The following is a 27070-nucleotide window of genomic DNA, read 5'->3' as shown; positions in this document are numbered from 1 at the left end:
GAAGTCCATATAGACAACATCCACTGCCCTTCCTTCATCAATCATCTTTGTCACTTCCTCAAAAAACTCGATCAAGTTAGTGAGACACGACCTCCCCTTCACAAAACCATGCATTCTGCAATTGAGAATTATATTACACTGTTTATGTCTTGGGGGGAAAGTCGCAGTAACACGTGCCTGTAGCCCCTGGCTCGTCCTCTGAGTGTCTGTTGAAGTTTCTACACTTCCACACAAAGGAGCCCTGGTCTTATTTTCCCTCTTTCCATAATTCAAAACAATTACATTTAGTAAGACCAATCATTGACTTACAGCCATCACTTTATTGTCCAATTATAGGGATAGCACGCACAGAAGGCTCCTGTTTTTGATCATATTCCCCATTACCCCCTTTTTAATTTTCCTGTTTCTCCTCCAACCACCACTTTGTTCCTGTTATCCACTCCTGCAAGGCATAATAGTCACTTAGATTAATAGAAAGGTAAAACAAAACAACTGAGATTTATATAGTGCCTTTAATGTAATAAAATGTCACAAGCTGCTTATCACAGGAGCATCAGAAAACAAAAAGATGATATTGAGACACACATGGAGATATTCGGTCAAAACATATGTACAGATAATCTTTGCTGGCAGTATCTTAACAGGTACATTTTCTAATGAAGCACTTATACTAATAGTGAATATACTGGAGGACTCCCAGATACCCGAACACCCTGTACACAGAAATAAAAGTATTTGCTTCATCTGTCTGCAGTGTCTGTGTCTAAATCAGAAGGTGGTGTCAGAATTGCTGAGCACTGCTTGGTGTGTTTACTGAGATACACAGACCAGGGAGGTTCCAGGCTGGAGCAAGGTGATCATAGAATAAACAAGACATTTTCTTTGTGTTTGTGGTGTTTAATGAAGCAGTGAATTGCCTTTTGAAGAAAGTGCTGCTTCTATTGTCTAGTTTAATAACAGCGCTTGTCAGCAGAGGTGTTTCACTGATTCATCTCAAACACGGCCATGTAGCGCCACCTTCCGCCTGTGGAGTAACATTACAGGCAGGAAGGTCACCGGGTTCCTGCAGTTCACAGCTCATTCTACCCACTCAGTTCCTCTCTACAATTCAGCTTCTATTTGTTTCTTCACTCCCCCTCCTTCTTTCCCCAGTTTATATTCAACTGAAAATATCTTGTCATTTCTCACACAGCATTCCTACTTCATTGTAGAGCAAACTTCCCTCCTCCTTATTCTGTCATTGTAACAGGCAGTGGGAGGGAATCAGTGACTTTTAAACCTGCAGATTCTCAGCGGTGCAGAGTTTTTCCTGTCGAAGTTCCATCCCGGATTGAAGATGGGAAAGATTCTCTCAGTGAAAGTGTGGATGATAGTGTGGAGATGGGACATGTTGTCCGCATTGTAAAATGACACCTGTCCACCCTCATAGTCCAGGTAAATCCCGATCTTCCGGGGATTCACACTCGGGGTGAGGGGGGTCAGTGAGGGGGAGGTGGCGGCAAAATAATATCTTCCGTTAAACAGCCTCACAATCCAGTATCCAGTCTCAGGTTCCGGGTAGATTATTCCTTTCCTGTTCACAGACTCTCGGACCACTCCCAGCCACCACCAAGTCTTGTTCTCCACCTCCACCTCCCAGTAATGTCTCCCTGATGTGAATCCCTCCGATCCCAGGACACAAGGCCAGAAATCAAACCTCTCCGGGGTGTCAGGGAGCCGCTGCCGTTTGTCTCCGACTCTCACACTGGTCCGGTCCTCAGACAGGATGAGCCGGGGATTCACTGTGTTCAGATCCAGAGTCAGAGAGGCTGGAGCTGGGGGAAAGTTAAAATAACACAGTCAGTGATTTAGAGAGGAGGAGGAGCACGGGATTGAGGACACTGGGTATGAGGGGAGGGAGAGTGAGGAGGAGGGAGTGAGGGGCAGGAGGAGGGTATAGGAGAGACAGAGAGGAGATGATGAGGAGGAGGGAGAGAGAGGGAAGTGTTTGGGCAGAGAGAGGGAGGGGAGAGAGAGGGAAGATGGTGAATGGAGAATGCACCAGTTTCTGGTGAGTGACAGTTAACTGCCGAGCTTTGTTTGAAATTTAAACCAGGCAGCTTGACTCTGATTGGTCAAGGCATTGCCCTGAGGAATGAACCAGCGAATGGCTGTCTCTTATATTGTTTCGCTGAAACAGGCTTCTGTCTGTACAGTTCTTTCTGTTGTATTCGCCATGGCAACACCTCTGCCAATCAGAGCCCACTTGCCAACCAATCAGCACTCTCTTCACATACAGTATTAATTTGTTGCTTTCCCTTCCATGGTATTCTTGCAAATTGTCCTGAAGAGTGCAAGATGAAAAGTTTCAACAAAATGTCTCTGTTTACAGGAATACTCAAATGCTAATTCCCTTACATTCCTCATTCTCCCGAGTCCCTTGGATTTCTAATTCTGGGAGATTTATTGCATCTTCCTCAGTGAAGACAGACACAAAGTAATCATTTAGCTTCTCTTCCATTTGTTAATTCCCCATTATAATTTCTCCTGTCTCTGCCTGGAATGGACGCACATTTGTCTTAGAGAAGATATTTGTTTAGATTTAGAGATACAGCACTGAAACAGGCCCTTCGGCCCACCGAGTCTGTGCCGACCATTAACCACCCATTTATACTAATCCTACACTAATCCCCTATTCCTACCACATCTTCACCTGTCTTTATATTCCCCTACCACCTACCTATACTAGGGGCAATTTATAATGGCCAATTTACCTATCAACCTGCAAGTCTTTTGGCTGTGGGAGGAAACCCATGCAGACACAGGGAGAACTTGCAAACTCCACACAGGCAGTACCCAGAATTGAACCCGGGTCGCTGGAGCTGTCAGGCTGCGATGCTAACCACTGCGCCACTGTGCCGCCCACAAAAGAAATGTTTCCTTTGTACGTGCCTATAGAAGCTTTTATAGTCTATTTTTTTTGCCAGTTTACATTCATATTCTATTCTCTGTTTCTTTATCAGTTTCTTGGTCCTCCTCTGCTGTATTTTAAAATCCTCCCAATCCTCAGGTTTACTACTATTTCTGGCAACTTTGTAGGCTTTTTCTTTTAATCTTATACAATCCTTAACTTCCTTTGTTAGCAATGATTGACTGGATTTTCTTTTGGAGTTTTTGTGCCTTGAAGGAATGCATAGTTGCTGCAAACTATGTAATAATTCTTTAAAGACTTTCCATTACCTATGTACTGTTATACCTTTTAATGTATTTTCCCCATCCACCTCAGCCAATTTGCCCCTCATACCTTCATAATTTCCTTTGTTCATATTTAACACCCTGGCTTCAGATTGAACTACCTCACTTTCAAATATAATGTAAAATTCTATCATATGATGGTCATTCTTCCCGAAAGGTTCTTTGACAACAAGATTGTAAATTAACCCTTTCTCATTACATAATAGTGGATGTAAAATAGCCTGTTTTCTGGTCAGTTCCTCAACATATTGCCCTGGAAAACCATCCCGAAACACACACCAGAAACACGTCCTCCACAGCATCAGTGCTCATTAGGTTTACCCAGTCTATATGTAGATTGAAGTCACTCATGATTACTGTATTGTCCGTGCTACATGCTTCTCTAATCTCCTGATTAATGCCGTGCCATGCCCCACACTACCACTACTGGTTTGGTGGCCTATACTTCCAATCTGAGCTACCCTTCAGATTCCCACCCATCTGACAAGCTAGTCTAAACCCTCCCCAACGGCACCAGCAATCTCCCTGCGAGGATATTAGTTCTGGTCCTGTTAAGGTGGAGCCCATTTATCTTGTACAGGTCTCACCTGCCTCAAAACTAGTTCCAATGCCTAAATGATGTCTTTGATTCACCCTATTTCAGCATCAAGCTTGCATGGTCAGCAAATGGCTCAGGCCCTATTTACGAGGATTCCGATAAAACCAATCTTATAATGTGTGGAACTGTAAGAATCCCAACGCATAATCTGACCAGTGAAGGTAGGTTTGTGGTAGACTGTGGTAGAGAACCCCTTACCAGATTTCTCAACTAGTACATCAAGGAAAGGAAGCTCATTTGACTGCACCATTTTAACGACACTATGTATGCCCAAATAGATGGTGTTGCCATGGGACCCCCTCTGGACTCAACCCACGCAAACATCCTTGTTGGGTTCCATGAGAAATGTGACTTTGAGGAAATGACACCTAACCTTAAAACGCATACAGGAGAGATTTTTGAGCCAGAATGGAGAAAGTCCTACAAGAGAAGGGGCAGTACTGGAACTAAACCTAGGGAATGAAGCTGGACAAGTGGGAGAAGTGTCAGTGAGGGAGCATTTTGGAAATAGTGACCATAACTGTAAGATTTAAGGTAGTTATGGAAAAGGACAAAGACGGACCGGAAATAAGTTACTGAATTGGGGGATAAAACAGGATCTGGTCAAAGTGGACTGGGAGCAGCTACTTGTAGGAAACTCTACATCAGACCAGTAGGAGTCATTGAAAGAGGAAATAGTGTGAGTTCAGAGCCAACCTATACCCATTAAGGTGAAGGGTAGGAACCACAAGTCCAGGGAAACCTGGATGTCAAAGGAGATAGAGGATTGGATCAGGAAAAAAAAGGAGGCTTATGGCAGATTTGGAACGTGGAAAACAGTGGAGGCACTAGAGGAGTATAGAAAGTGTAGGGGGGCACTTCAAAAAGTAATTAGGAGAGCGAAGTGGGGTCATGAAAAAACACTGGCGGGCAAGGTAAAGGAAAATCCTAAGGTGTTTTATAAGTATATTAAGAGCAAGAGGATAACCCAGGGAAAGAGTAGGGCCCATTAGGGACCAAAGTGGCAATCTGTGTGTGGAGCCGGAGGACATAGATGAGGTTTTGAATGATTACTTTTGAACAGTGTTCACTATGGAGAAGGACAATGTAGGTGTAGAGATCAGGGAGGGGATTGTGATACACTTGAACAGATTAGTATTGAAAGGGAGGAAGTATTAGCTGTTTTAGCAGGCTTAAAAGTGGAGAAATCCCCAGGCTCAGATTAGATGTATCCCAGGTTTTTATGTGAGGCACGGGAGGAGATACCGGGGCTATGACACAAATTTTCAAATCCTCTCTGGCCACAGGAGAGGTACCAGAGGACTAGAGGACCGCGAATGTGGTACCATTGTTCAAGAAGGGTAGCAGGGATAAACCAGGTAATTACAGGCCAGTGAGTCTAACATCAGTGGTTGGGAAACTATTGGAAAAAATTCTGAGGAACAGCATTAATCTCCACTTGGAGAGGCAGGGATAATCAGGCATAGTCAGCATGGCTTTGTCAGGGGGAGATCGTGTCTAACTAACTTGATTGAATTTTTCGAGGCGGTTACGAGATTAGTAGATGAGGGTAAAGCAGTAGATGTAGTCTCCATGGATTTCAGTCAGGCTTTTGATAAGCTCTTGCATGGGAGATTGGTGAAGAAGTTAAGAGCCCATGGAATCCAGGGCAATTTGGCAAACTGGATCCAAAAATTGGCTTAGCGGTAGGAAGCAGAGGTTTATGGTTGAGGGTTGTTTTTGCGCGTGGAAGCCTGTGACCAGTGGTGTACCACAGGCTGTTTAAAACACTGGTTAGGCCACAGCTGGAGTACTGTGTACAGTTCTGGGCACCACACTATAGGAAGGATGTGATTGAAGTGGAGAGGGTGCAGAGGAGATTCACCAAGATGTTGCCTGGGCAGGAGCATTTCAGCTATGAAGAGAGACTGAAAAGGCTAGGGTTGTTTTCCTCAGAGCAGAGAAGGCTGAGGGGGAACATGACTGAGGCATACAAAATTTTGAGGAGCATTGATAGGTTAGATAGGCAGAAACGTTTTTCCTTAGCGGAGGGGTCAATAACCAGAGGGCATAGATTTATGGTATGAGGTTTAGAGGGGATTTGAGGAAAAAAAAATTCACCCAGAGTGTGGTTGGAATCTGGAACGCACTGCCTGAAGGGGTGGTAGAGGCAGGAACCCTCATAACATTTAAGAAATATTTAGATGAGCACTTGAAATGCCATAGCATACAAGGCTACAGGCCAAGTGCTGGAAAATGGGATTAGAATAGTTAGGTGCTTGATAACCGGCACAAACACGATGGGTCGAAGGGATTGTTTCCATGCTGTATGATTCTATGACTTTATGACTCTTGCATATTTCCGATACGCAGATGATATGTTTGCTGCAGTTGAATCCGCAGTTGCGTGCAATAATTTCCTTTCACGTCTTAATGGGCTCCATCCTGCGGTCAAATTGACCTTTGAAATGAAGCAGTCAAATGAACTCCTTTTCCTTGACGTACTAGACATCCTGCATGACAATGGCTACCCTGAACAGATCATTTCTTGCTGTATTTTGCAGAAACTTTTCAACGACCCTAAGGCCGTCATTTTCAGCCCTGAACAGTACCCAGTCTGTGTCAAATTATCCTGCAAGGGTAATGTATCCCAAAAATTTGAGGCACAGGTGAAGCTAGATGCAGGAACAACACGTGTGGTCTTCACCACTAACAGGATGCTGTCGTCAAGCCAAAAAGATGTCCTGCCTATCACACAAATGAGTAATGTGATATATGAATTTAAATGTCAGTGTGATGCTAGCTATATAGGCCGTACGTCCCAAAGACTGGCAGATCGTATCAAGCAACATGTCCTTTCTGCTGTTCGCAAAGGGCAAGGTACCCGCCGTACCCAACCAGCCAATGCTTGCATAACTAAAAACACAATGTCCAAGATTAGATGTGATTCCACAACTGGACAACATTTGCTAAATAATCCTCAGTTTAAGATTGTCAGTAGGGCTGACTGTGTGGTGCATTTGCACGTACTGGAAGCTACATCTATTAATAAACAAGGCACTGTTCTTTGCGCCTGTTTCAGCAAAACAAAATAAGTGACAGCCATTCACTGGTTCATTCCTCAGGGCAATGCCTTGACCAATCAGAGTCAAACTGCCTGGTTTAAATTTCAAACTAAGCTTGACAGTTAACTGTCAGTCACCAGAAACTGGTGCATTCTCAATAGCAATGCCTCTACCAATCAGAGTTCACTCGCCAATCAATGAGCACTCTCTTGTCATACAGTATAAAGTTGTTGTTTTCTCCTACATTGGCATTCTTGTGGATTGTCCTGATGAGTGCAAGACGAAAAGCTTCGATAACATGCCTCTATTTTCAGCAATACTGAAGTCTGTACCATCAAATGACTATTTATACACCATGTGGTCGAGACAATGTCCCAGACACTCTTCGATTGATCACAATCAGCAGTACAATTCCAGACTGAATAGGACAGCAAGGGTCTGGTTCACACTGAGACGGTGGACAAGGAGGGGATGGAGTTGGTAACAACGGAACAGAGTTGTTTGCGATTTCCAAAGCCAATGTCTTGAATCTTCCTGATGTTTAACTGCAAAAAATCTGACTCCCCCATAACTGGTTTCCGGACAAACTGGCAGTGGAAGGGTTGAGAGAGGTCAAGGATAGGTAGAGCTGGGTGTCAGTGGTGTACATCTGTAAACTGACCCTCTTTCTATGGATGAGGTTACCAAGTGGCAGCATGTAGATCAGTAAGAGAAGACCAAGAATAAATAATTGGGTGATTCCTGGGGTAAAGTGTGGGGGCAGGAAGAGAAACCATTGCTGGAGTTAGTCTGGCTACAATCAAATAGACAAATGTGGAACCAAGTAAAGACAGTCCAACTGAGTAGGACAATTGAGGAGAGACATTGGAGGAGAATGGTGGTGTTGACCATGTCAATGGGTGCAGAGAGGTCCAGGAGGATGAGGAGGGATAGTGCACTGTACTCACTGTCAAAGAGCATGTCATTTGTGACCTTTATTAGGGTCATTTTGGGGCTATGACAGGGATGAAAATCTGTGTGGTGTGGTCCAAACATGCAGGTGAGGGAAAATGGACATGGATTTCAGAAGTGACTGCATGTTGAAGGACTTTGTAGAAGAAAGTAAGGTTGGAGAACAAGTGCAAGGACAGAGGGATTGAGGGTGAGGGTTTTTCAGTTGGGGTTTATGACAGTGGATCTGAAAAGAAGTTGGATAGGACGTGAGGGGAGGGAACCATTTACAATGTGAGATAGTACGGAAGACTTGGAGAAGTTGGATGGACAGCGGTTTAATGGGAAGGGGGTTGGTGCAGCATAGAACAGGCGCTACCGCCTGTTTTCCAACCCATGTCCAGTTTTATAGACACAGTGTTTCTCAGCAGGGCAGCACAGTCCTAATGGCCGAGGAATCCAAAAGTTTAGTAAATCTAATGGGGGCAGAGTTTCAGCCATTGAAAAGAGCAGAGGTAAAAACACAGAACAAGCAGGGTCGAGGATGGGCAATGTGATCTGTACAGGTAGATTTAACGTGTAGCTTGTACTTGTAGATTGAGATAAACTGTGTTCACTATCAGGGGCAGGGATCTTAAACAGTGGAGGAGAGGAGGCTGGGCCTCCATTCTGCATTCCATTGGCACCCAATCTTCTGACTGGTTATTTGCCCCATGGATATGTACACTAAAGAGAATAATGTAGCATGAGAATAAAAATAATGATAGGAAACATTGAACTGAGTTTTGATGTTTTATCCAGTAGAAATATTGGTATAAAATATCAGAACAGTGATAAATGTGTATTTAAGGAGTGAAGTAAGAACTGTAAATAACTCAAAGCAGATCAGAGAAAGTGGGTGAGAGTCTAGGTTGAAGTGAGTGATGATGGGATTAGTGTTACTGTATGAAGCTGCTTTCAAAGGTGATGTGATGACTTTCTAGTGTGGTTCTAAACTAGGGTTTAAGCAGCTGTTTTCAAAGGTCACAATGAAATTACTGTTTTGAATAAAATATTTCACAGATTAGCAAGAGTCCAGCAGAAGAGATGTGTTGGAAATAAATACACTGCAATTACACCTGAATGAGAAACTTATGTTCCTGACAAATGTCTCAAACTACTTCCCACAATGTATTACAATTGAAATGTATTTTCTGTTGTGATATAAGGCAGGTTCACTAATGTCCTTCAAGGAAGGAAATCTGCCATCCTTACCTGGTCTGGCCTGCATGTGACTCCAGTCCCATCGCAATATGGTTGACTCTTAACTGCCCTCTGAAATGGCCTAGTAAACTCATTTGGTGCAGAAAAGTTAAATGAGAATAAAACCAGTTGGATCACTGCATCAACATAGACACCGGAAATGACAAGGCACACACTGCCCTGTCGAACTTGCAAAGACCACCTCACTAACATCTGGGGTCTTGTGCCAAATGTGGCAGAGCTGTCCCACAGACTAGGGAAGCACCAGCCCGACATAAAACCAAGAATTGCTGGAAATACTCAGCAGGTATGGCAGCATCTGTGGAGAGAGAAGCAGGGTTAACATTTCAGGTCAGTGACCCTTCATCAGAACTGGCAAAGATTAGAAATGTAATCGGTTTTAAGAAAATAAAGTGGGAGTGGGGCAAGCGATAACAAAAAATGTGTTGATAGGACAGGGTCACAGAGAATAACCGACCAGAAGGTCATGGAGAAAAGGAACATTATATGTTAATAGTGTGCTGAAAGACAAAGCGTTAGTCCAGAGAGGGTATTAATTGACAGAAAAATGAAGAGTCCTGGCCCAAAGCACAAGCATGAAAATAAAGTGGGCAGGCACATGGAAAAAAAAGTGAATGATGAAAAAAACTAAAATAAATAAACAAATAAAAAAGAAAAAAATAACTAAAAATATAAAGGGGGGCCCGTCATGCTTTGATATTATTGAACTCAATATTCAGTCCGGCAGGCTGTCGCGTGCCTAATCAGTAAATGAGATGCTGTTCCTCTGGAACACTGCAGCAAGCCCAGGACAGATATGTGGGCATAAGAGCAGGGGGCTGTGTTGAAATGGCAAGCAACCGGAAGCTCGGGGTCATGCTTTCAGACTGAGCAGAGGTGACCAACCAAACATAGCCATATTCACCAAATCATACCTTACAGTCAATGTCCCAGACTGTTACATCACCATCCCTGGGTATGCCTTGTCCCTCTTACAGGACAGACCCACCTGAGGTGCTGGCACAGTGGTATACAGTCGGGAAGGAGTGGCCCTGACTGTCATCAACATTGACTAGAGATCCCATGAAGTCTCATGGCATCAGCTCAAACATGGGCAAGGAAACCTTCTGCTGATGACCACCTACTGCGCAGCCCCCCCCTCAGGTGATGAACCAGTGCTCCTCCATGTCGAACACCACTTGGAAGAAGCACTGAGGGTAGCAAGAGCAGAGAATAAATTCTGGCTGGGGGACTTCTATGTCCATTACAAACAGTGGCTCTGTATCATCACTACGGACCGAGCTGGCCGAACCCTGAAGGATATAGCTGCCAGGACATAAACTGAGCATACACCAGGTGGTGAGAAAACCAACAAGAGGGAAAACCTACTTGACATCGTCTTCACCAACCTGCCTCTTTCAGATGCATCTATCCATGACAGTATTGGCAGGAGTGACAACCGCACACTCCTTGAAGAGACAAAGTCCCATCTTCATACTGAGGACACCCTCCATCATGTTGTGTAGCATTGCCAGCAAGCTGGATGGAATAGATTCAGCTCAAAAATGGGCATCCAATCCATCAGGCAGCAGCAGAATTGTATTCAACACAATCTGAAGTGAGAGTGACTGCCCTTGACATCAAGGCAGCATTTGAACGAGTATGGCATCAAGAAGCCCTAGCACAACTGGAGCCAATGGGAATCGGGGGGAAATTCTCCACTGGTTGGGGTCATACCTAGCAAAAAGGAAGATGGTTGTGGTTGTTGGAGGTCAATCAGCTCAGCTCCAGGACATCACTGCAGGAGTTCCTCAGGGTAGTGTCCTTGGGCCAACAATCTTCAGCTGCTTCATCAATGACCTTCCTTCAATTATAAGGTCAGAAGTGGGAATTTTCACTGATCATTTCACAATGTTCAGAACCATTCAAGAGTCCTCAGACACTGAATCAGTCCGAGTCCAAATGCAACAAGACCTGGACAACATACACGCTTCAGCTGAAAAGTGGCAAGTGACATTCACACCACACAAGTGCCAGGCAATGACCATCTCCAACAAGAGAGAATCTAACCATCTCCCCTTGACACTCAATGGCATTTGGATCATTTAATCCCCCACTATCAAGATCCTGGGGGTTGCCATTGACCAGAAAATGAACTGGAGTAGCCATATAAATACCGTGGCTACAAGAGCAGGTCAGAGGCTCGGAATCTTGTGGTGAGTAACTCACCTCCTGACTGCCCCAAAGTCTGTTCACCATCTACAAGGCATAAATCAGGAATGTGATGGAATACTCTCCACTTTTCTGGTTGAGTGCAGCTCCAGGAATACTCAAGAAGCTTGACACCATCCAGCCCTCTTGATTGGCACCCCATTCACTAACATTCATTCCCTCCACCACCGACACACAGTGGCAGCAGTGTGTACCATCTACAAGATGCACTGCAGGATCTTACCAAGGCTCCTGAGACAGCACCTTCCAAACCCACGACCTCTACCAACTAGAAGTACAAGGGCAGCAGATGCATGGGAACATCAGCACCTGCAAGTTCCCCTCCAAGCCACACACCGTTCTGACTTGGAACTAAATCGCCGTACCTTCACTGTTGCGGGTCGAAATCCTGGAACTGCCTTCCTAATAGTACTCTGGGTGTACCTATCCCATATGGACGGCAGCGGTTCAAGAAGGTAGCTCACCATCACCTTCTCAAGGGCAGTTAGGGATGGACGATAAATTCTGGTCTGGACAGTGATGCCATATCCCATGTACAAATAAAAAAGAACTCATGGCCCAGCATATCCATCACTCTAACATTACCATCAAACCAAGGAACCAATCCTTGTTCCATGAGTCGTGTAGGAGAGCAGCACCAGGCATACATAGAACGAGGTGCTAACCTTGTGAAGCTATAAACAAGATGATGTGTGATAGACAGTGGAAGCCGCATGCTATAGACAGAACTAATCAATCCACCGACCAACGGATCATCCAAACATACGAATTAGGAGCAGGAATAGGCCACTCGGTCCCTCGAGCCTGCTCCGCCATTCAATATGATCATGGCTGATCTGATTGTAACCTCGAGTCCACAGATCTACAGTCCTGCCACATCTAGTTGTGAATGATAGTGGACAATTAAACAAATAACTGGAAGAGGCGTCTCCATGAACACTCCCATACTCAGTGATGGGGGAGCCCTGCACGTCAGGACAAAAGACAAGACTGAAGCATTTACAACCATTTTCAGCTGGAAGTGCCGAGTGGATGATCCATCTCAGCCTCCTTGTGAGGTCCCCAGCATCACAGATGGCAATCTTCAACCAATTTGACTCACTCCACATGATAACAAGAATTGGCTGAAGGCACTAGATACAGCAAAGCCTATGGGACCTGACAACATCCCAGCTCTATTACTGAGTACTGGTGCTGCAGAACTAGCCACACTCCAAGCCAATCTGTTCCAGTGCAGCTACACACTGGAAAATTCTCCAAATATGTCCTGTCCACAAATGCAATTCGGCCAATTACCCAACAGTGTGCTCTCAATCATCAGCATAGTGATGGAAGGGGTCATCGATAGTGCTAGAAAGTGACACTTACTCAACAATAATCTGTTCACTGATACTTAGTTTGGGCTCCACCAGGGCCACTCAGCTCCAGACCGCATTGTTGCATTGGTCCAACGCTGGACAAAAGTGCTGAATTCCAGAGGTGAGGTGAGAGTTATTGCCCTTGACATCAAAGCAGCATTTGACCAAGTGCAGCATTAATGAACCCGAGCAAAATCAACATCAATAAAAATCAGGATGGAAACTGTTCACTGGTTGGAGACATACCTAGCACAAAAATGTTGGTTGTGGTTGTTGGAGGCCAATCATCTCAGTCCCAAGACATCACTGCAGGAGTTCCTCAGTCCTAGGCCCAAGCATCTTCAGCTGCTTCATCAATGGCCTTCCTTCATCATATGGTCACAAGTGGTAATGTTCGTTGATGATGGCACAGGGTTCAGTACCATTCGCGACTCCTCAGATATTGAAGTACTGCATTCCACATTCAACTACATTACCATCACTGACTCCCCACAATCAGCATCCTGGGGGTTCTCACTGACCAGAAACTGAACTTGACCAGTCAGAAATATACTGTTGCTACAAGAGCAGGTCAGAGGTTGAGAATTCTGTGGCAAGTAACTCACCTCCTGACTCCCCAAAGCGTGTCCAATGTCACAAGGCAGAAGTCAGTAGTGAGGTAGCAAACTCTCCATTTGCCTGGATGAATGAAGTTGCAATAACATTCAAGAAACTCAACACAATCCAAGACAAAGCATCTCTCTTGATCGGCACCTCATACAGCAGCTTAAACATTCACTCCCTCCATCACTGGCGTACCGGCGTACAATGTGTCCATCTATAAGATGTACTGCAGCAACTCACCAAGGATCCTTCCACAGCACCTTCCATGTGACCTCTACCACCTAGAAGGACAAGGGTAGCAGATGCATTGGAACACCAGCACCTGCAAGTTCCCGGTGAAGGCACACACCATTCTGACTTGGAAGTATATTGCTGTTCCTTCACTGTCACTGGATCAAAATCCTCAAACTCCCTCCTTAACAGCACTGTGGATGTATCTATAACATATGGACTGGAGCTGGTCAAGAATGCAGTTCACCACCAGCTTCTCAAGGACAATTAATGATGGGTGATATATGTTGGCCTTGCCAGTGACGCTCATATCCATGAATGAAGGAAAAAGTATGCCCAGTGGAGCAGGGTTATTCAAATTTGTCCTACTCTCTCCTCAGCCCTCACAATCACTCTCTCCAAGCCCAGGCAGCTCAATCAGATTTGGGTTTAGAATTTTTGCCAGCTGTTTATCAAACTCTCTCTTGAAGTTGCTGACAACCTCAGCCAAATAGACCTCCTTTACTTTCCATATCCTCCACATAAAGTAGTTGGGAGTGATTTACATCTCACTATCACTCAGATTTACACCATAAATGCAGCAGTTATGAGACTAAAGTCACACACAGTACTTACTACCTGGTTCCCACTAATACCCGCTGGCAATTATTTAACAGCTGTGAAATAGTTATCCAGAGTTCCCACACTAAACATGGCGGAAGCCTCATTAGTATCTGCAAACTGGAGACCTTTTATGTACATGGGGACTCAATGCAATCTTAGTCTTCCTTTGGATGGAGCACTAGCTGTGCAAGCCCCACCTGGTGGAACAGTCTACAAAATGGCCGAACCACTGGTCGTAAAGGGACCACTGGAAACCCCATCGGAAATAATTCAAGGAATTAGTACTTTTGGTGACCTGCCCAATATTAATCCCACAACCAACATCACCATAACAGATGACTTTGTCATTATCACAATGTTGTTTGTGCGACCTTGCTGTTCATAAATATATTTCCTCATTTCCTACATTACAACAGTGACTATTCCTCAAAAGTACTTACATATGAATTCAGAGCAGGAATAGGCCACTCGGCCCCTCGAGCCCGCTCCTCCATTCAATAAGTTCATGGCTGAGCTGATTACTCCACATTTCCACCTACCCCCGAGAACGTCATTGGCTGTGAAAGGGACTATTTAAAAGCAAGTTTTTTCTCTTTTGTAACAATCTCTCTGTGACCAGGAGGTGTGTGAATTGTTCTTACTGCTGCTCACTGATCCTTTGCTTTCCCTCTCACCTCCTACTGTATATTCATGCCCCCATCTCTTCAACAGAGGTGTTGGCGGATTTCCTGTCTCCTTCCTCAAGGACCACTGAGCACCTTCCCACAATATAAATCCATGGACAACTGGCCAGCAATATTGTACTGAAGACCAACCCTGAGAGTGGATTGGACCTCTGACCAAATTCATGGAGTGAACATTGAGCTCACTGCCTGCCCGATCCATGGGGCCACTCAAAAACTCAACCCCCTTAAATCTAAACTGTCCTTTCACCCTCTCTTTTCTCCGTTTGAGGCTATCCCTACTTTGTTGTAGACTCTGTGACTATATTAAACTGATGGATGTTTATCTTCTCTGTACTGTTTTGAATCTTGAATACTTCAATAAGATCACCACAAGCCCTCCCTTATCCAGTGCAGACTCACAGTTTCTGCAGCCACTCCTCTTGACTAAGGTGTCTCATTCCAACTGACAGATTAGCTGCCATTGAACACATGCTCTCCAATACCTGCCTGTCTTCCTGACAATACATTGATAAAAATGTTACCCAGAACTCCAGACAGGGACAGACCAGACTCCTCTAGAAATTCAGTCTCACATCCTGAGATTCGTGCTCTATTCCTCTGGTTATACAGATCCCTTTACTGCTGTAACACACAGTGCTGATGGCTTCAGTCACTTACCCAGAGGTATCCACAGAAAGCACAATATGAGAATGGAGAACATCCCGGGGATTAACAACTGTCAATGTGAATATTTAATCTGGAGACCCTTTAGTCCCTTCACATCTGGATTTATAATCAGGAAAATAAATATCAGAGTTTTACCGGGATTAATGACGTCCATCATTTCTCTCCACGCTGTGTACTGTAAAGGGCCTTTGAACTTTCCGATAGACAGGGCGCCATCTTTGACTGAGAGTGTGTTATTCTCCTCACGAATCCTGTAAGTATTAAACAGCTGATGTTATAAATTAGTCTATGTTAGAATATTTCAGAAATTATTTAAATGCTCAAACTATCCCAACATTCTGATCTTTCAGCATTTTTCATGTTTGAGCAAATGTGGTAGAAAGTGAAATGTTAATCTTGTTTCTATAACTGAGCAAAAGATACCTTGTAAATGCAAGAGCAGAGAATGGAAACACCCATGTCAAACAAAAAGGTAACAGCCTAACAGATTAGTTACCCAGATATCACATACCACAGGAGAAGATAAACATTTACTTATTTATTTATTTTACTGGGGAGGTGGTGGCCGAGTGGTATTATCACTGGACCAGTAACCCAGAGACCCAGGGTATTTCTCTGGGGACATGGGTTTGAATCCCACCACAGCAGAAGGTGGAATTTGAATTCAATTAATAAATCTGGAATTTAAAGCTAGTCTGATGATGGCCATGAAACCATTTGTTGATTGTTGTAAAACCCCATCTGGTTCACTAATGTCCTTTAGGGAAGGAAATCTGCTGTCCTTACATGTGACTCCAGATCCACAGCAATGTGGTTGACTCTTACATGCCCGAGCAAGCCACTCAGTTCAAGGGCAATGAGGGATGGGTAATAAATGCTGGCCTGGCCTGCGACACCCACATCCCATGAAAGAATAAAAAAAAATAATGCACTTGCTTTATTAGAAACAAAGCTTGGAGAACAAAGACAAAGGCTGAAATTATTAGAAACTGTGTAAACATCTAAAATTGGGAAGCAGCTTAATGTCCAGCTCTGTAATACGTGGGCCTCACAACCCTCCGAGACACCTGCTCTCCTCTACTTCTGGCATCTTAAACATCCCTGACTTTAGTCTCTCCACCATTGGTGTCTGGGCCTTCAGCTGCCAAGGCCCCAAGCTCTGGAATTTACTCCCTAAACATCTCCGCCTCTTTCCCTCTCTTTTCTCCTTTAAGATGCTTTCTAAAACTTACCTCCATCATCTGTGTTAATATCTCCTTCTGTGGCTCAGTGTCTAATTTTGATTTATAATTCTCCTGTTGTATTATGTTAAAGGCGCTATATAAATACAAGTTGTTGCTCTTGTGGTTGTTATGGGCACAGAGTAAGGTTGTATTATAGTATAAAAATAGAACTCGCTCTTCCTTTTAAAGTTTTGCTTTCTCGGGTTGGTCAGGAGCCATTCAGACACATGGATGACCCACTGCTTGGAAACATGGGCCGTGTGGCTCTCTCAGGGTCAGTCAGAAGGTCACAGCCTCGCTGGCAGCCGACAGCCTGCAAGTCATCACCTCGGGCCTGGGAAGCAGGTTGTATTAATGTTTATGGCATCTTGTTATTGAATACAATATTGTAGAGTAGTTATATAAAATCTAATACTGTTTAATCACTGCAATAAAGCTTATTATTAAAAGAACTCTAGTGTGTGAGACATAATCGGAGTTATTGTTGCCCAACTAACAATCCTTTAATGTTGTGACAAAACTAAGAAAGAAATCCGTCAACATCCATAATAACAGTTTCATGAGTTATTTTATCAAACTGTGCAGAGTTTCAGTAAAGAGCATGTCCTACCTTCTCTTCCGACAAGCTTCCTCCTGAAATAAATAAATCACAAACAGTGAGGATGATAGTAACAGACTTCAGGAGGATACAGACAGGCTGGTGAACTGAGCAGACACAGGGCAGTGAGATTTAACATGGAACTGTAAAATGGTGCATTTTAGAAGGAAGAATGGGGAGAGGCAATATAAACTAAATTGTATAATTTTAAAGGGGGTGCAGGAACAGAGAGACTGGGGGATTACGTACACAAATCTTCAAGATCATTGACAAAAAAGATGGAGATTTTTCTTTTAACAATAACTTTTGATGATCTGGAATGCACTGACTGACATGGTGGAGGAAGCAGATTCCATAGTAATTTCCAGAGGGATTTGGATATATATTTGTAAAGGGAACTATTGCAGGGCTATGGGGAAAGAGCAGGAGGATTGGGATTAATTGGATAGCTCTTTCAATGAGCCAGCACAGGCAGGATGGGCCGAATTGTCTCCTTCTATGCTGTAGGATCCATGATAGTATTATGTTGAAAAGTCTGATCTTTGTGTCAGATACTGGAACTTAACATCAGTCCCTCTCACAGTGACAGTGACTCTCACACCCACTGTACCACACACACCCACACACTCACAACATGGAACTGTAACTGGATTACAATGTGAGTTCCAGCAGAAAATTAAACTGGTACAACACGGAAATAATTACAAACCAAGTATCAAGATCACAACAACTCATTCCCGGGAGGTTGCCGGTATTCCCGGGATTCTGCAGACAGTGTGGGAGCCGGTTTGTTTGGTGACAACAGCAGAAACGCCCCGAATAGAAAAAATTCAGTTTAATTTTGTTTCTAATTTTTTCATTAACTGATCCATTTATTTCACAATTAATATCGGTTATTTGTGACTGTGTGAAGTTTCACTGAACTGACCCACAATATATTCCTTCACCTTCAGAAATATTAGCTCGTCTCTTTGCTCCATCTGTTTCTGCAACTTTGAAAGCTTTTCCTCAATAGAATTTAAATTCTCCTGAAAATCTCGAAGATTTTTCTCCATTGTTTCTAGAATCTTCTCCTCTTCTTCCCCGAGATCTCTGAGTAAACTCTGCTCTTTCTCCATGAGAATCTGGTGCATTTTAGTGAACTCGGATGTGATGTGGGTCTGCAGACTGCTCGACTGTTCCTGCAGAATGAAATGTGAAACAGAATTAATGTCCCGCAATAAAGGGAACAAAACTAACCGAGATCCCAGAAAATCAGCACAGGGAGACCTTACCCTAACTTCAGAAATCTTCTGTTTCTGTTTCAGTTCCGTTTCGAGAACCACCGACTTCTTCCCTGTGAGAGAATCTAAGGAAGATTTCAGCTGATCCTGGGATTGGGAGAGAAAATCACAGAATCAAAATGTTAGACCATGAAAATGTAATAAAGTTATCAGTTTGTAAAATGTTTTTCCTTTTCACCTTGTAGATTTCAACAGCTTCTTTAACGGGCATGAAGTTGTGAGATTTGTGTTCCCGCGAATCTCTACAAATCAGACAGATCAATTTCTTGTCAGTTTCACAAAACAGCTTCAGTTCTTCCTGATGTTCCTCACAGTGAAGTTTACTTTCCTTCTCTTCCGGATTCAGCTTTAATTTTCGAGCTTTCTCGGCCAGACTCGCTAAGGTCCGATTTACGCTGAAGTTTCTTTCCTGAAATTCCTCTCGACATTCCGGGCAGGAGTTTATCTCCTTTTCCCAACACTGGGTGATACAGGAGCGGCAGAGGTTGTGTCCACACTCCAGTGTAACCGGATCAGTGAAGAAATCAAGACAAATGGGACAAATTAAATCCTCGGCCAAACTCTCAGTCTTCAGTCTGGAAGCCATGTTCACACTCAGCACTTCCTGATTCAAACCGGTTTCATTTTGGATGTGACTGCTCTGCCGAACACATTCAGTTCAGAGATTTCCCGATGAAGTTCACTCCAATACAAAGGGAATTATTATTATATACTAGTCCATGTCCCATCGACTTTTACACAGCAAGACAAAACTGAGAGCAGCATGAAGGACAAACAGGACAGGAAGGAGGAATTGAACCCTGGCTGGGAGGGTGTAGGTCCATGGAGAGTTGGCAGTGGAGGGTGGGAGGAGACGGAGATGGGTGGGGATGGAGATTGCATTGCACTTTGCTCCAGACTGAACTCACTGCCGATTACAAACTCTCTGGTGAAACAGGGTGTAAGATCCAGATCCATAAACTGAATTGTGTTAATGATTGCAGCCGCTCACCAGGAAACACAAAGTGGCATAAACGTCAAGAAGACATTTTCAGCACAGGGACAGAGAAAGATCTTTTAAATTCTTTCATGGGATGTGGGCGTCACTGGCAAGACCAACATTTGTTGCCCATTCCTAATTGTCCTTTACAACTGATTGGCTTATTCGGCAATTTCAGAGGGCAGTTAAGGGTCAACAATCTTTAGAGGAATTGAGACTGTGAGGTTTGATATTCGTTGCAAGACAGAAAAAATTGCATTTATATAGCGCCATTCACAATGCCAGGACGTCCCAAAGTTCTTTAAAGAGCACTAAGTACTTTTGAAGTGTAGTCACTGTGGTGATGTGGGGAAATACATCAGTCACCTTGAACACAGAAATGGAGCAAGTGACCAGAACATCTGTTTTGTCGGTGTTTATTGAGGGATAAATATCAGTAAGAACACAGGGGAGAATCCCCCTGTCCATGTTAGAATAGAGCCAAACAATCATTATCCATTCATCTAAGAAGAAAGTTTAATGTTTCATTGGGAAAACACCACCTCTCACATTCTCTCACTCCCTCAGTACTGCAGGAGAGTGTCTGTCTAGATTATACTCACAAATCCCTGGAGTGGAACTCAATCCCACTATTTTCTGACTTAGAGGGAATAACATTACCATTGAGTCGCAGCTGATCCCTGACACTGGGGCAGAGGAGGTTGATCACCTGTATCTGGAATGTTTGTTTACAGAGGAAGTCTGGAGAGATGATGCAGTGGATTTTCTGTCGAGGTTGGGTCCTCCCAGACAATCCATAACACAGGTCTTTGTGCTCAATGGATCCTTCCCAGGGACGATGGACCTGAAAACAAAAACATCAACTGATGCTGGAAGGCCTTGGAGAGTCATCTTTCCTCCAATATTAGGAGGAATTTCTTTACACAGGGAGTGGTGGGAATGTGGAACTCGCTGCCACATGGAGTTTTTTATTTCATTCATTCATGGGATGAGGGTGTCACTGACTAGGGCAGCATTTATTGCCCATCCGTAATTGCCCTTGAGAAGGAGGTGGTGAGCTGCCTTCTTGAACCGATGCAGTCCATGGAGGGTAGGTCCACTCACAGTGCTGTTGGGAAGGGAGTTCCAGGATTTTGACCCAGTGACAGTGAGAGTGACGTCACGATCAACAGAGAGAGCAGTGAAGCAGAAAGCCGGCCGGGGTGAGTATACTGGTAAACTTGTAATTTAATTCAATCTCAATCAATCAAGTGTAAAATAAGACTTGATCGATTCATTAGTATATAAACTAAAAACTAGAATGAGAGAGAGACTGACCAGCAGGGAGTGTATTAGTTCAAATTAGGACAACTTAATACATAAGCTTTATTATTATTCGCGTTAACAATATTTGTAAGGTTTATCAATAGTAGTAAGGTTTTATTAGTATTGGCAAAGCTTTATTATCATTGGTAAGGTCTATTACCAGTAGGAAGATCTACATATCTGTGTAATCAAGAAAAATATAACTTTGGTTGAAGGTGATACCAGCATTTAATAAGCAGAGTTAATTCTACTATATGTCGGACTTATTCTAAGTTAATTAAGAAAGTGATCAAAGTAAATTATCCAATCGCACAAATAACAATACCATGACACGTGTTCTGTTGCAGCTGTGTTATGTGGGAGCTTTTGGATTCCAAGGCGATCCAGGTGAAACACGTCTGCAGAAGAACTAGGGGGCACTGTTTTAAAATTAGGGGTCGCCATTTTAGGACAGAGAGGAGGAGAAATCTTTTCTCTGAGGGTTGTGCAACTTTGGATCTCTCTGCCTCAGAAGGTGGTGGGAGCAGGAACATTGAATATTTTTAAGGTGGAGGTAGATCAATTCTTGTTAGGAAAGGGAATCAAGGGGTATTGGGGGTAGATGGGAGTGTGGAATTTGAAACACAAACAGATCATCCATGATCTTATTGAATGGTGGAGCAGGCTCGAGGAGCCGAACGGCCTACTTCCACTCCTAATTCGTATGTTCGTATAGTCACCCCCCGATCAAACTGCTCACAGAACTCCAGGTGTGGTTTAAACAGGACTTTGTATAGTTGAAGCATGACTTCTAACTCCTTGTACTGTAATTCTCTACATATAAAGGCCAGAATGGTGAGTTGCCTTCCCAGTGCCAGGGTCAAGGATGTCAGAGTGGCTGCAGAACATTCTTCTGGGGGAGGGCCAGAGGTTATGGTCCACATTGGTACTAACACCATAGGTAAGAACCGGGATGAGGTCCTGAAAGTGGAGTTTGAGGTGTTAGGAAAGAAATTGAAAAGCAGTAATCTCAGGATTACTCCAGTGCCACATGCCAGTGAGCACTGAAATAGGAGGATTAAGCAATTTAAAACATGGCTAGAGAATTGGTGCAGGAGAGAGGGCATTAGATCTTTTTGTTATTTGTTCATGTGATGTGGGCATCGCTGGCAAGGCCAGCACTTATTGCCCATCCCTAATTTCCCTTGAACTGAGTGGCTTGCTGCACCATCTCAGAGGGCATTTAGAGTCAACCACATTGCTGTGGATCTGGAGTCACATGTAGGCCAGACCAGGTGAGGATGGCAGATGTTCCCTAAAGAACATTCGTGAACCAGATGGGTTTTTACAACAATCGCCAATGGGTTCATGGTCACTATTAGACTAGCTTTTAATTCCAGATTTAGTAGTTGAATTCAAATTTCATCATCTGCCTTGGTAGGATTCAAACTCATGTCCCCAGAGCACTAGTCTGGGCCTCTGTGCTACTAGTCCAGTGATATTACCACGACGCCACTGCCTTCCCTTTTCTGAGGCACTGGGTAGATGGGATCTGTGCAAGATGGACGGGTTGCACCGTAGCAGGACCGGGGTTAATATCATTGCAGTGAGATTTGCTAGTGCTGTTGGGAGGGTTTAAACTAAATTGTCAGGGGGTTGGGAACCTGAGAGGGAGCTCAGATTGGAGGGAAGCAAAACTGGTAACAGGAAGTAGAGAAGTAGTAAGCAAAACTGGAAGGCAGACAGGTGGAGGCAAACATCAAATAGGATCGGAATGAGGAATAATGTTAAAACAAAGTTAAGGGCACTCTATCTGAATGCATGCAGCATTCATAACAAGGTAGATGATTTTGAAGGCACAAATAGAGGTAAATCGGTTTGATTTAATTGCCATTATAAATTATATGGAGACGTGGTTACAGGGTGACCAGGACTGGGAACTGAATATTCAGGGATTTTTGTCCTTTAGGTGGGATAGGCGGAGGGGGAAAGGTAGAGTAGCACTGTTAATAAGGGATGAGATCAGTACGTTAGTGAGAGAGGATCTTAGATCGAAGGAGCAAGATGTAGAATCAGTTTGGGTGGAGTTAAGGAACAACAAACATTGGTGGGATTTGCTTATAGGCCACCAAACTGTAGTGGCACGGTATAAATTAGGAAATTGGAGCTGCATGTAGCCTGGGCAATACAGTAATAATGGGCGACTTCAATTTACATATAGATTGGGCAAACCTAATTAGCACTAATGCCATGGAGGATGAATTCCTGGAGTGTGTACGGGATGGGTCTCTGGAACAGTACATTGAAGAACCAAACTTGGAATCGAGCTATTTTAGATTTAGTATTATGCAATGAGAAAGGGATAATTAACAACATCGCTGTAAAGGAGCCATTGGGAAATAGTAACCACATTATGACAGAATTCTACATTTAGTTTGAAAGGAATATTGTATATTCTGAAACTAGGGTCTTAAATCTGAACAAAGGAAACTATGAGGGTCAAGTTGGCTATGATGGATTGGGAAAATACATGGAAAGATTTGATGGTCGACAGGCAATGGCTCATATTTAAAGAAGTATTCCATGATTTACAGCAAATAAGACACAAAATCCCAAACAGGAAAGGTGAATCAACTGTGGCTAACAAAAGCAGTTAAGGATTGCATTAGGTCAAAGGAAGTAGCTTATAAGGTCGCCAGAAAAAGTGGTAAGCCCAAGGATTGGGAGCAATTTAGAGTCCAGCAAAGGAGGACCAAGAAACTGATAAAGAAAAGGAAAAGAGATTATCAATCTAAGCTAGCTAGAAACATAAAGGCGGAATATAAAAGCTTCTTTAGGTATGTGAAAAAGAAACAATTAGCAAGGACAAATGTGGGTCCATTGCAGGTGGAGACAGGAGAGTTTGTGGTGAAAAATGAGGAAATGGCAGAAAGACTAAACAATTACTTTGTGTCTGTCTTCATGGAGGAAGACACAGAAAATCTCTCAGAAATACAAGGGAACTAAGGGACTTGTAATAATGACAAACTGAAAAGAAATAGTATCAATAAAGAGGTAATACTCAAAATATTAATTGAAAATTGATAAATCCCTGGTCTAGATGAGCTGCATCCCAGAGTATTGAAGGAGGTGGCTACAGAGATAGTAGATGCATTGGTTGTTATCTTTCAAAATTCTATAGATTCTGGAAGGGTTCCTGCAGACTGGACAGTAGCAAATGTAACCCCACAATTGAAGAAGGGAGCGAAAAAGAAAACGGAGAACTACAGACCTGTAGTTTGACGTCAGTAGTGGGGAAAATGTTAGAATCTATAAATAAAGGATAAGATAATTGGACACTTGGAAAATAATGATATGATTGGGCAGAGCCAACATTGATTTTTGAAATGGAAATCATGTTTGACAAATCTGTTGGAGCTTTTGAGGATGTTACTTGTAGCACAGATAAAGGAGAACCGGTGGATATGCTGCACTTGGATTTGCAGAAGACTTTTGATAAGGTTCCAAACAGGAGGTTAGTAAACAAAATTAGAGCACATGGGATTGGGGGTAATATATTGCTGTGGATTGAGAATTCATTAACAGACAGAAAGCAGAGTAGGAATAAATGGGTCATTCTCAGGATGGCAGACTGTTACTAGTGGGGTACCGCATGGATCAGTTGGGCCACAGCTATTTGCAATCTATATAAATGGCTTGTATATGGGGACCGATTGTAATATTTCCAAATTTGCAGATGAAACAAAACTAGGTGGGAATGTAAAAACAAGAAATGTTGGAAATACTCAGCAGGTCTGGCAGCATCTGTGGAGAGAGAAGCAGAGTTAACATTTCAGGTCAATGACCCTTCATCAGAAGGGAATGTAAGTTGTGAGCAGGATGCAAGGAGGCTTCAAGGGGACTTAGACAGGCTAAGTGAATAGGCAAGAACATGGCAGGTGGAATATAATGTGAATAAGTGTGAAGTGATCCACTTTGGTAGAAAAAACAGAATGGCAGAGTATTTCTTAAATGATGAGCGGTTGGGAAGTGTTGATGTCTAAAGGAACCTGGGTGTCCTTGTTCATGGTGGTGGAGTACTTGGCCTCATGGCGGTACCTGTTCGTACTGGCTCGTTGTGGTACTGGCGGTTCTCTGGATAGCGGAAGTGAGGGCACGGCACAGTTGTGCTGTTGCTGGGTTTCCAGCCTGCACCGTTTGATGCTGGCCAGAGTCTGCGAGCAGGTTCCGGTCTTTGGAGATTTCCCCTTGGCAATGCTCCCCACCGCCAGGTTTTGCATTTCCATGGTGACAAAGTCAATCTCTTCTTCTGAGTTGTTGGAGTGCGAGAAACCACTGCCTGTTGACAAACAACTTTTGCTTTTGATAAGGTACCGCATGGGAGAATGGCCAAGAAGGTAAGAGCCCGTGGGATCCAGGACAATTTGGCAAATTGGATCCAAAATTGGCTTAGTGGCAGGAGGCAGAGGGTGAGGGTCGAGGGTTGCTTTTGCGAGTGGAAGCCTATGACCACTGATGTACCGCGGGGATCACTGCTGAGACCCTTGCTGTTTGTAGTGTACGTTAATGATTTAGACATGAATATAGGAGGTATGATGCCAATATCATCACCCTCTATATAAAAACAAAGGTGACCGCGGTGACTGCAACATCTACCATGGAATCTCCCTGCTCAGCATCGTGGGGAAAGTCTTTGCTCGAGTTGCTCTGAACAGGCTCCAGAAGCTGGCCGAGCGTGTCTACCCTGAGGCACAGTTTAGCTTTCGTGCAGAGAGATCGACCGTTGACATGCTGTTCTCCCTTTGTCAGATACAGGAGAAATGCCGTGAACAACAGATGTCCCTCTACATTGCTTTCATTGATCTCACCAAAGCCTTTGACCTCGTCAGCAGACGTGGTCTCTTCAGACTACTAGAAAAGATCGGATGCCCACCAAAGCTACTAAGTATCATCACCTCATTCCATGACAATATAAAAGGCACAATTCAACATGGTGGCTCCTCATCAGAGCCCTTTCCTATCCTGAGTGGTGTGAAACAGGGCTGTGTTTTCGCACCCACACTTTTTGGGATTTTCTTCTCCCTGCTGCTTTCACATGCATTCAAGTCCTCTGAAGAAGGAATTTTCCTCCACACAAGATCAGGGGGCAGGTTGTTCAACCTTGCCCGTCGAAGAGCGAAGTCCAAAGTACGGAAAGTCCTCATCAGGGAACTCCTCTTTGCTGACGATGCTGCTTTAACATCTCACACTGAAGAGTGCCTGCAGAGTCTCATCGACAGGTTTGCGGCTGCCTGCAATGAATTTGGCCTAACCATCAGCCTCAAGAAAACGAACATCATGGGGCAGGACGTCAGAAATGCTCCATCCATCAATATTGGCGACCACGCTCTGGAAGTGGTTCAAGAGTTCACCTACCTAGGCTCAACTATCACCAGTAACCTGTCTCTAGATGCAGAAATCAACAAGCGCATGGGAAAGGCTTCCACTGCTATGTCCAGACTGGCCAAGAGAGTGTGGGAAAATGGCGCACTGACACGGAACACAAAAGTCCGAGTGTATCAGGCCTGTGTCCTCAGTACCTTGCTCTCTGGCAGCGAGGCCTGGATAACGTATGCCAGCCAAGAACGACGTCTCAATTCATTCCATCTTCGCTGCCTCCGGAGAATACTTGGCATCAGGTGGCAGGACCGTATCTCCAACACAGAAGTCCTCGAAGCGGCCAACATCCCCAGCTTGTACACACTACTGAGTCAGCGGCGCTTGAGATGGCATGGCCATGTGAGCCGCATGGAAGATGACAGGATCCCGAAAGACACATTGTACAGCGAGCTCACCACTGGTATCAGACCCACCGGCCGTCCATGTCTCCGCTTTGAAGACGCCTGCAAATGCGACATGAAATCCTGTGACATTGATCACAAGTCGTGGGAGTCAGTTGCCAGCATTCGCCAGAGCTGGCGGGCAGCCATAAAGGTGAGGCTAAAATGTGGCGAGTCGAAGAGACTTAGTAGTTGGCAGGAAAAAAGACAGAGGCGCAAGGGGAGAGCCAACTGTGCAACAGCCCTGACAAACAAATTTCTCTGCAGCACCTGTGGAAGAGCCTGTCACTCTAGAATGGGCCTTTATAGCCACTCCAGGCGCTGCTTCACAAACCACTGACCACCTCCAGGCGCGTATCCATTGTCTCTCGAGATAAGGAGGCCCAAAAGAGCAAAAGATAGGAGGTATGATCAGTAAGTTGGCTGATGACACGAAAATTGGTGGTGTCGTAAATAG

The 27070-nt window shown here is 44.0% G+C and overlaps 1 protein-coding gene across 1 annotated transcript in view; it reads right to left on the bottom strand.

Annotated features, from left to right (window-relative positions):
- Positions 1–493: 493 nt before the first annotated feature.
- LOC137346343 (uncharacterized) overlaps positions 494–27070 on the bottom strand; it is a 43162-nt gene continuing 16585 nt past the window's right edge. Inside the window, exons 11-19 of the mRNA XM_068009854.1 lie at positions 24844–25133; positions 21502–21858; positions 20171–20354; positions 18710–19185; positions 18523–18618; positions 18196–18429; positions 17261–17283; positions 15563–15678; positions 494–1814 (exon numbers count right to left, since the gene is read on the bottom strand). Coding sequence (XP_067865955.1) covers positions 1264–1814; positions 15563–15678; positions 17261–17283; positions 18196–18429; positions 18523–18618; positions 18710–19185; positions 20171–20354; positions 21502–21858; positions 24844–25133 — 2327 coding nt within the window. The 3' untranslated portion in view covers positions 494–1263. The remainder of the gene's footprint in view (positions 1815–15562; positions 15679–17260; positions 17284–18195; positions 18430–18522; positions 18619–18709; positions 19186–20170; positions 20355–21501; positions 21859–24843; positions 25134–27070) is intronic.

This window comes from Heterodontus francisci, chromosome 29 (assembly GCF_036365525.1).
Source record: "Heterodontus francisci isolate sHetFra1 chromosome 29, sHetFra1.hap1, whole genome shotgun sequence".
In the NCBI taxonomy this organism is placed as follows: domain Eukaryota; kingdom Metazoa; phylum Chordata; class Chondrichthyes; order Heterodontiformes; family Heterodontidae; genus Heterodontus; species Heterodontus francisci.
This window is presented reverse-complemented; position numbering and strand designations above follow the sequence as displayed.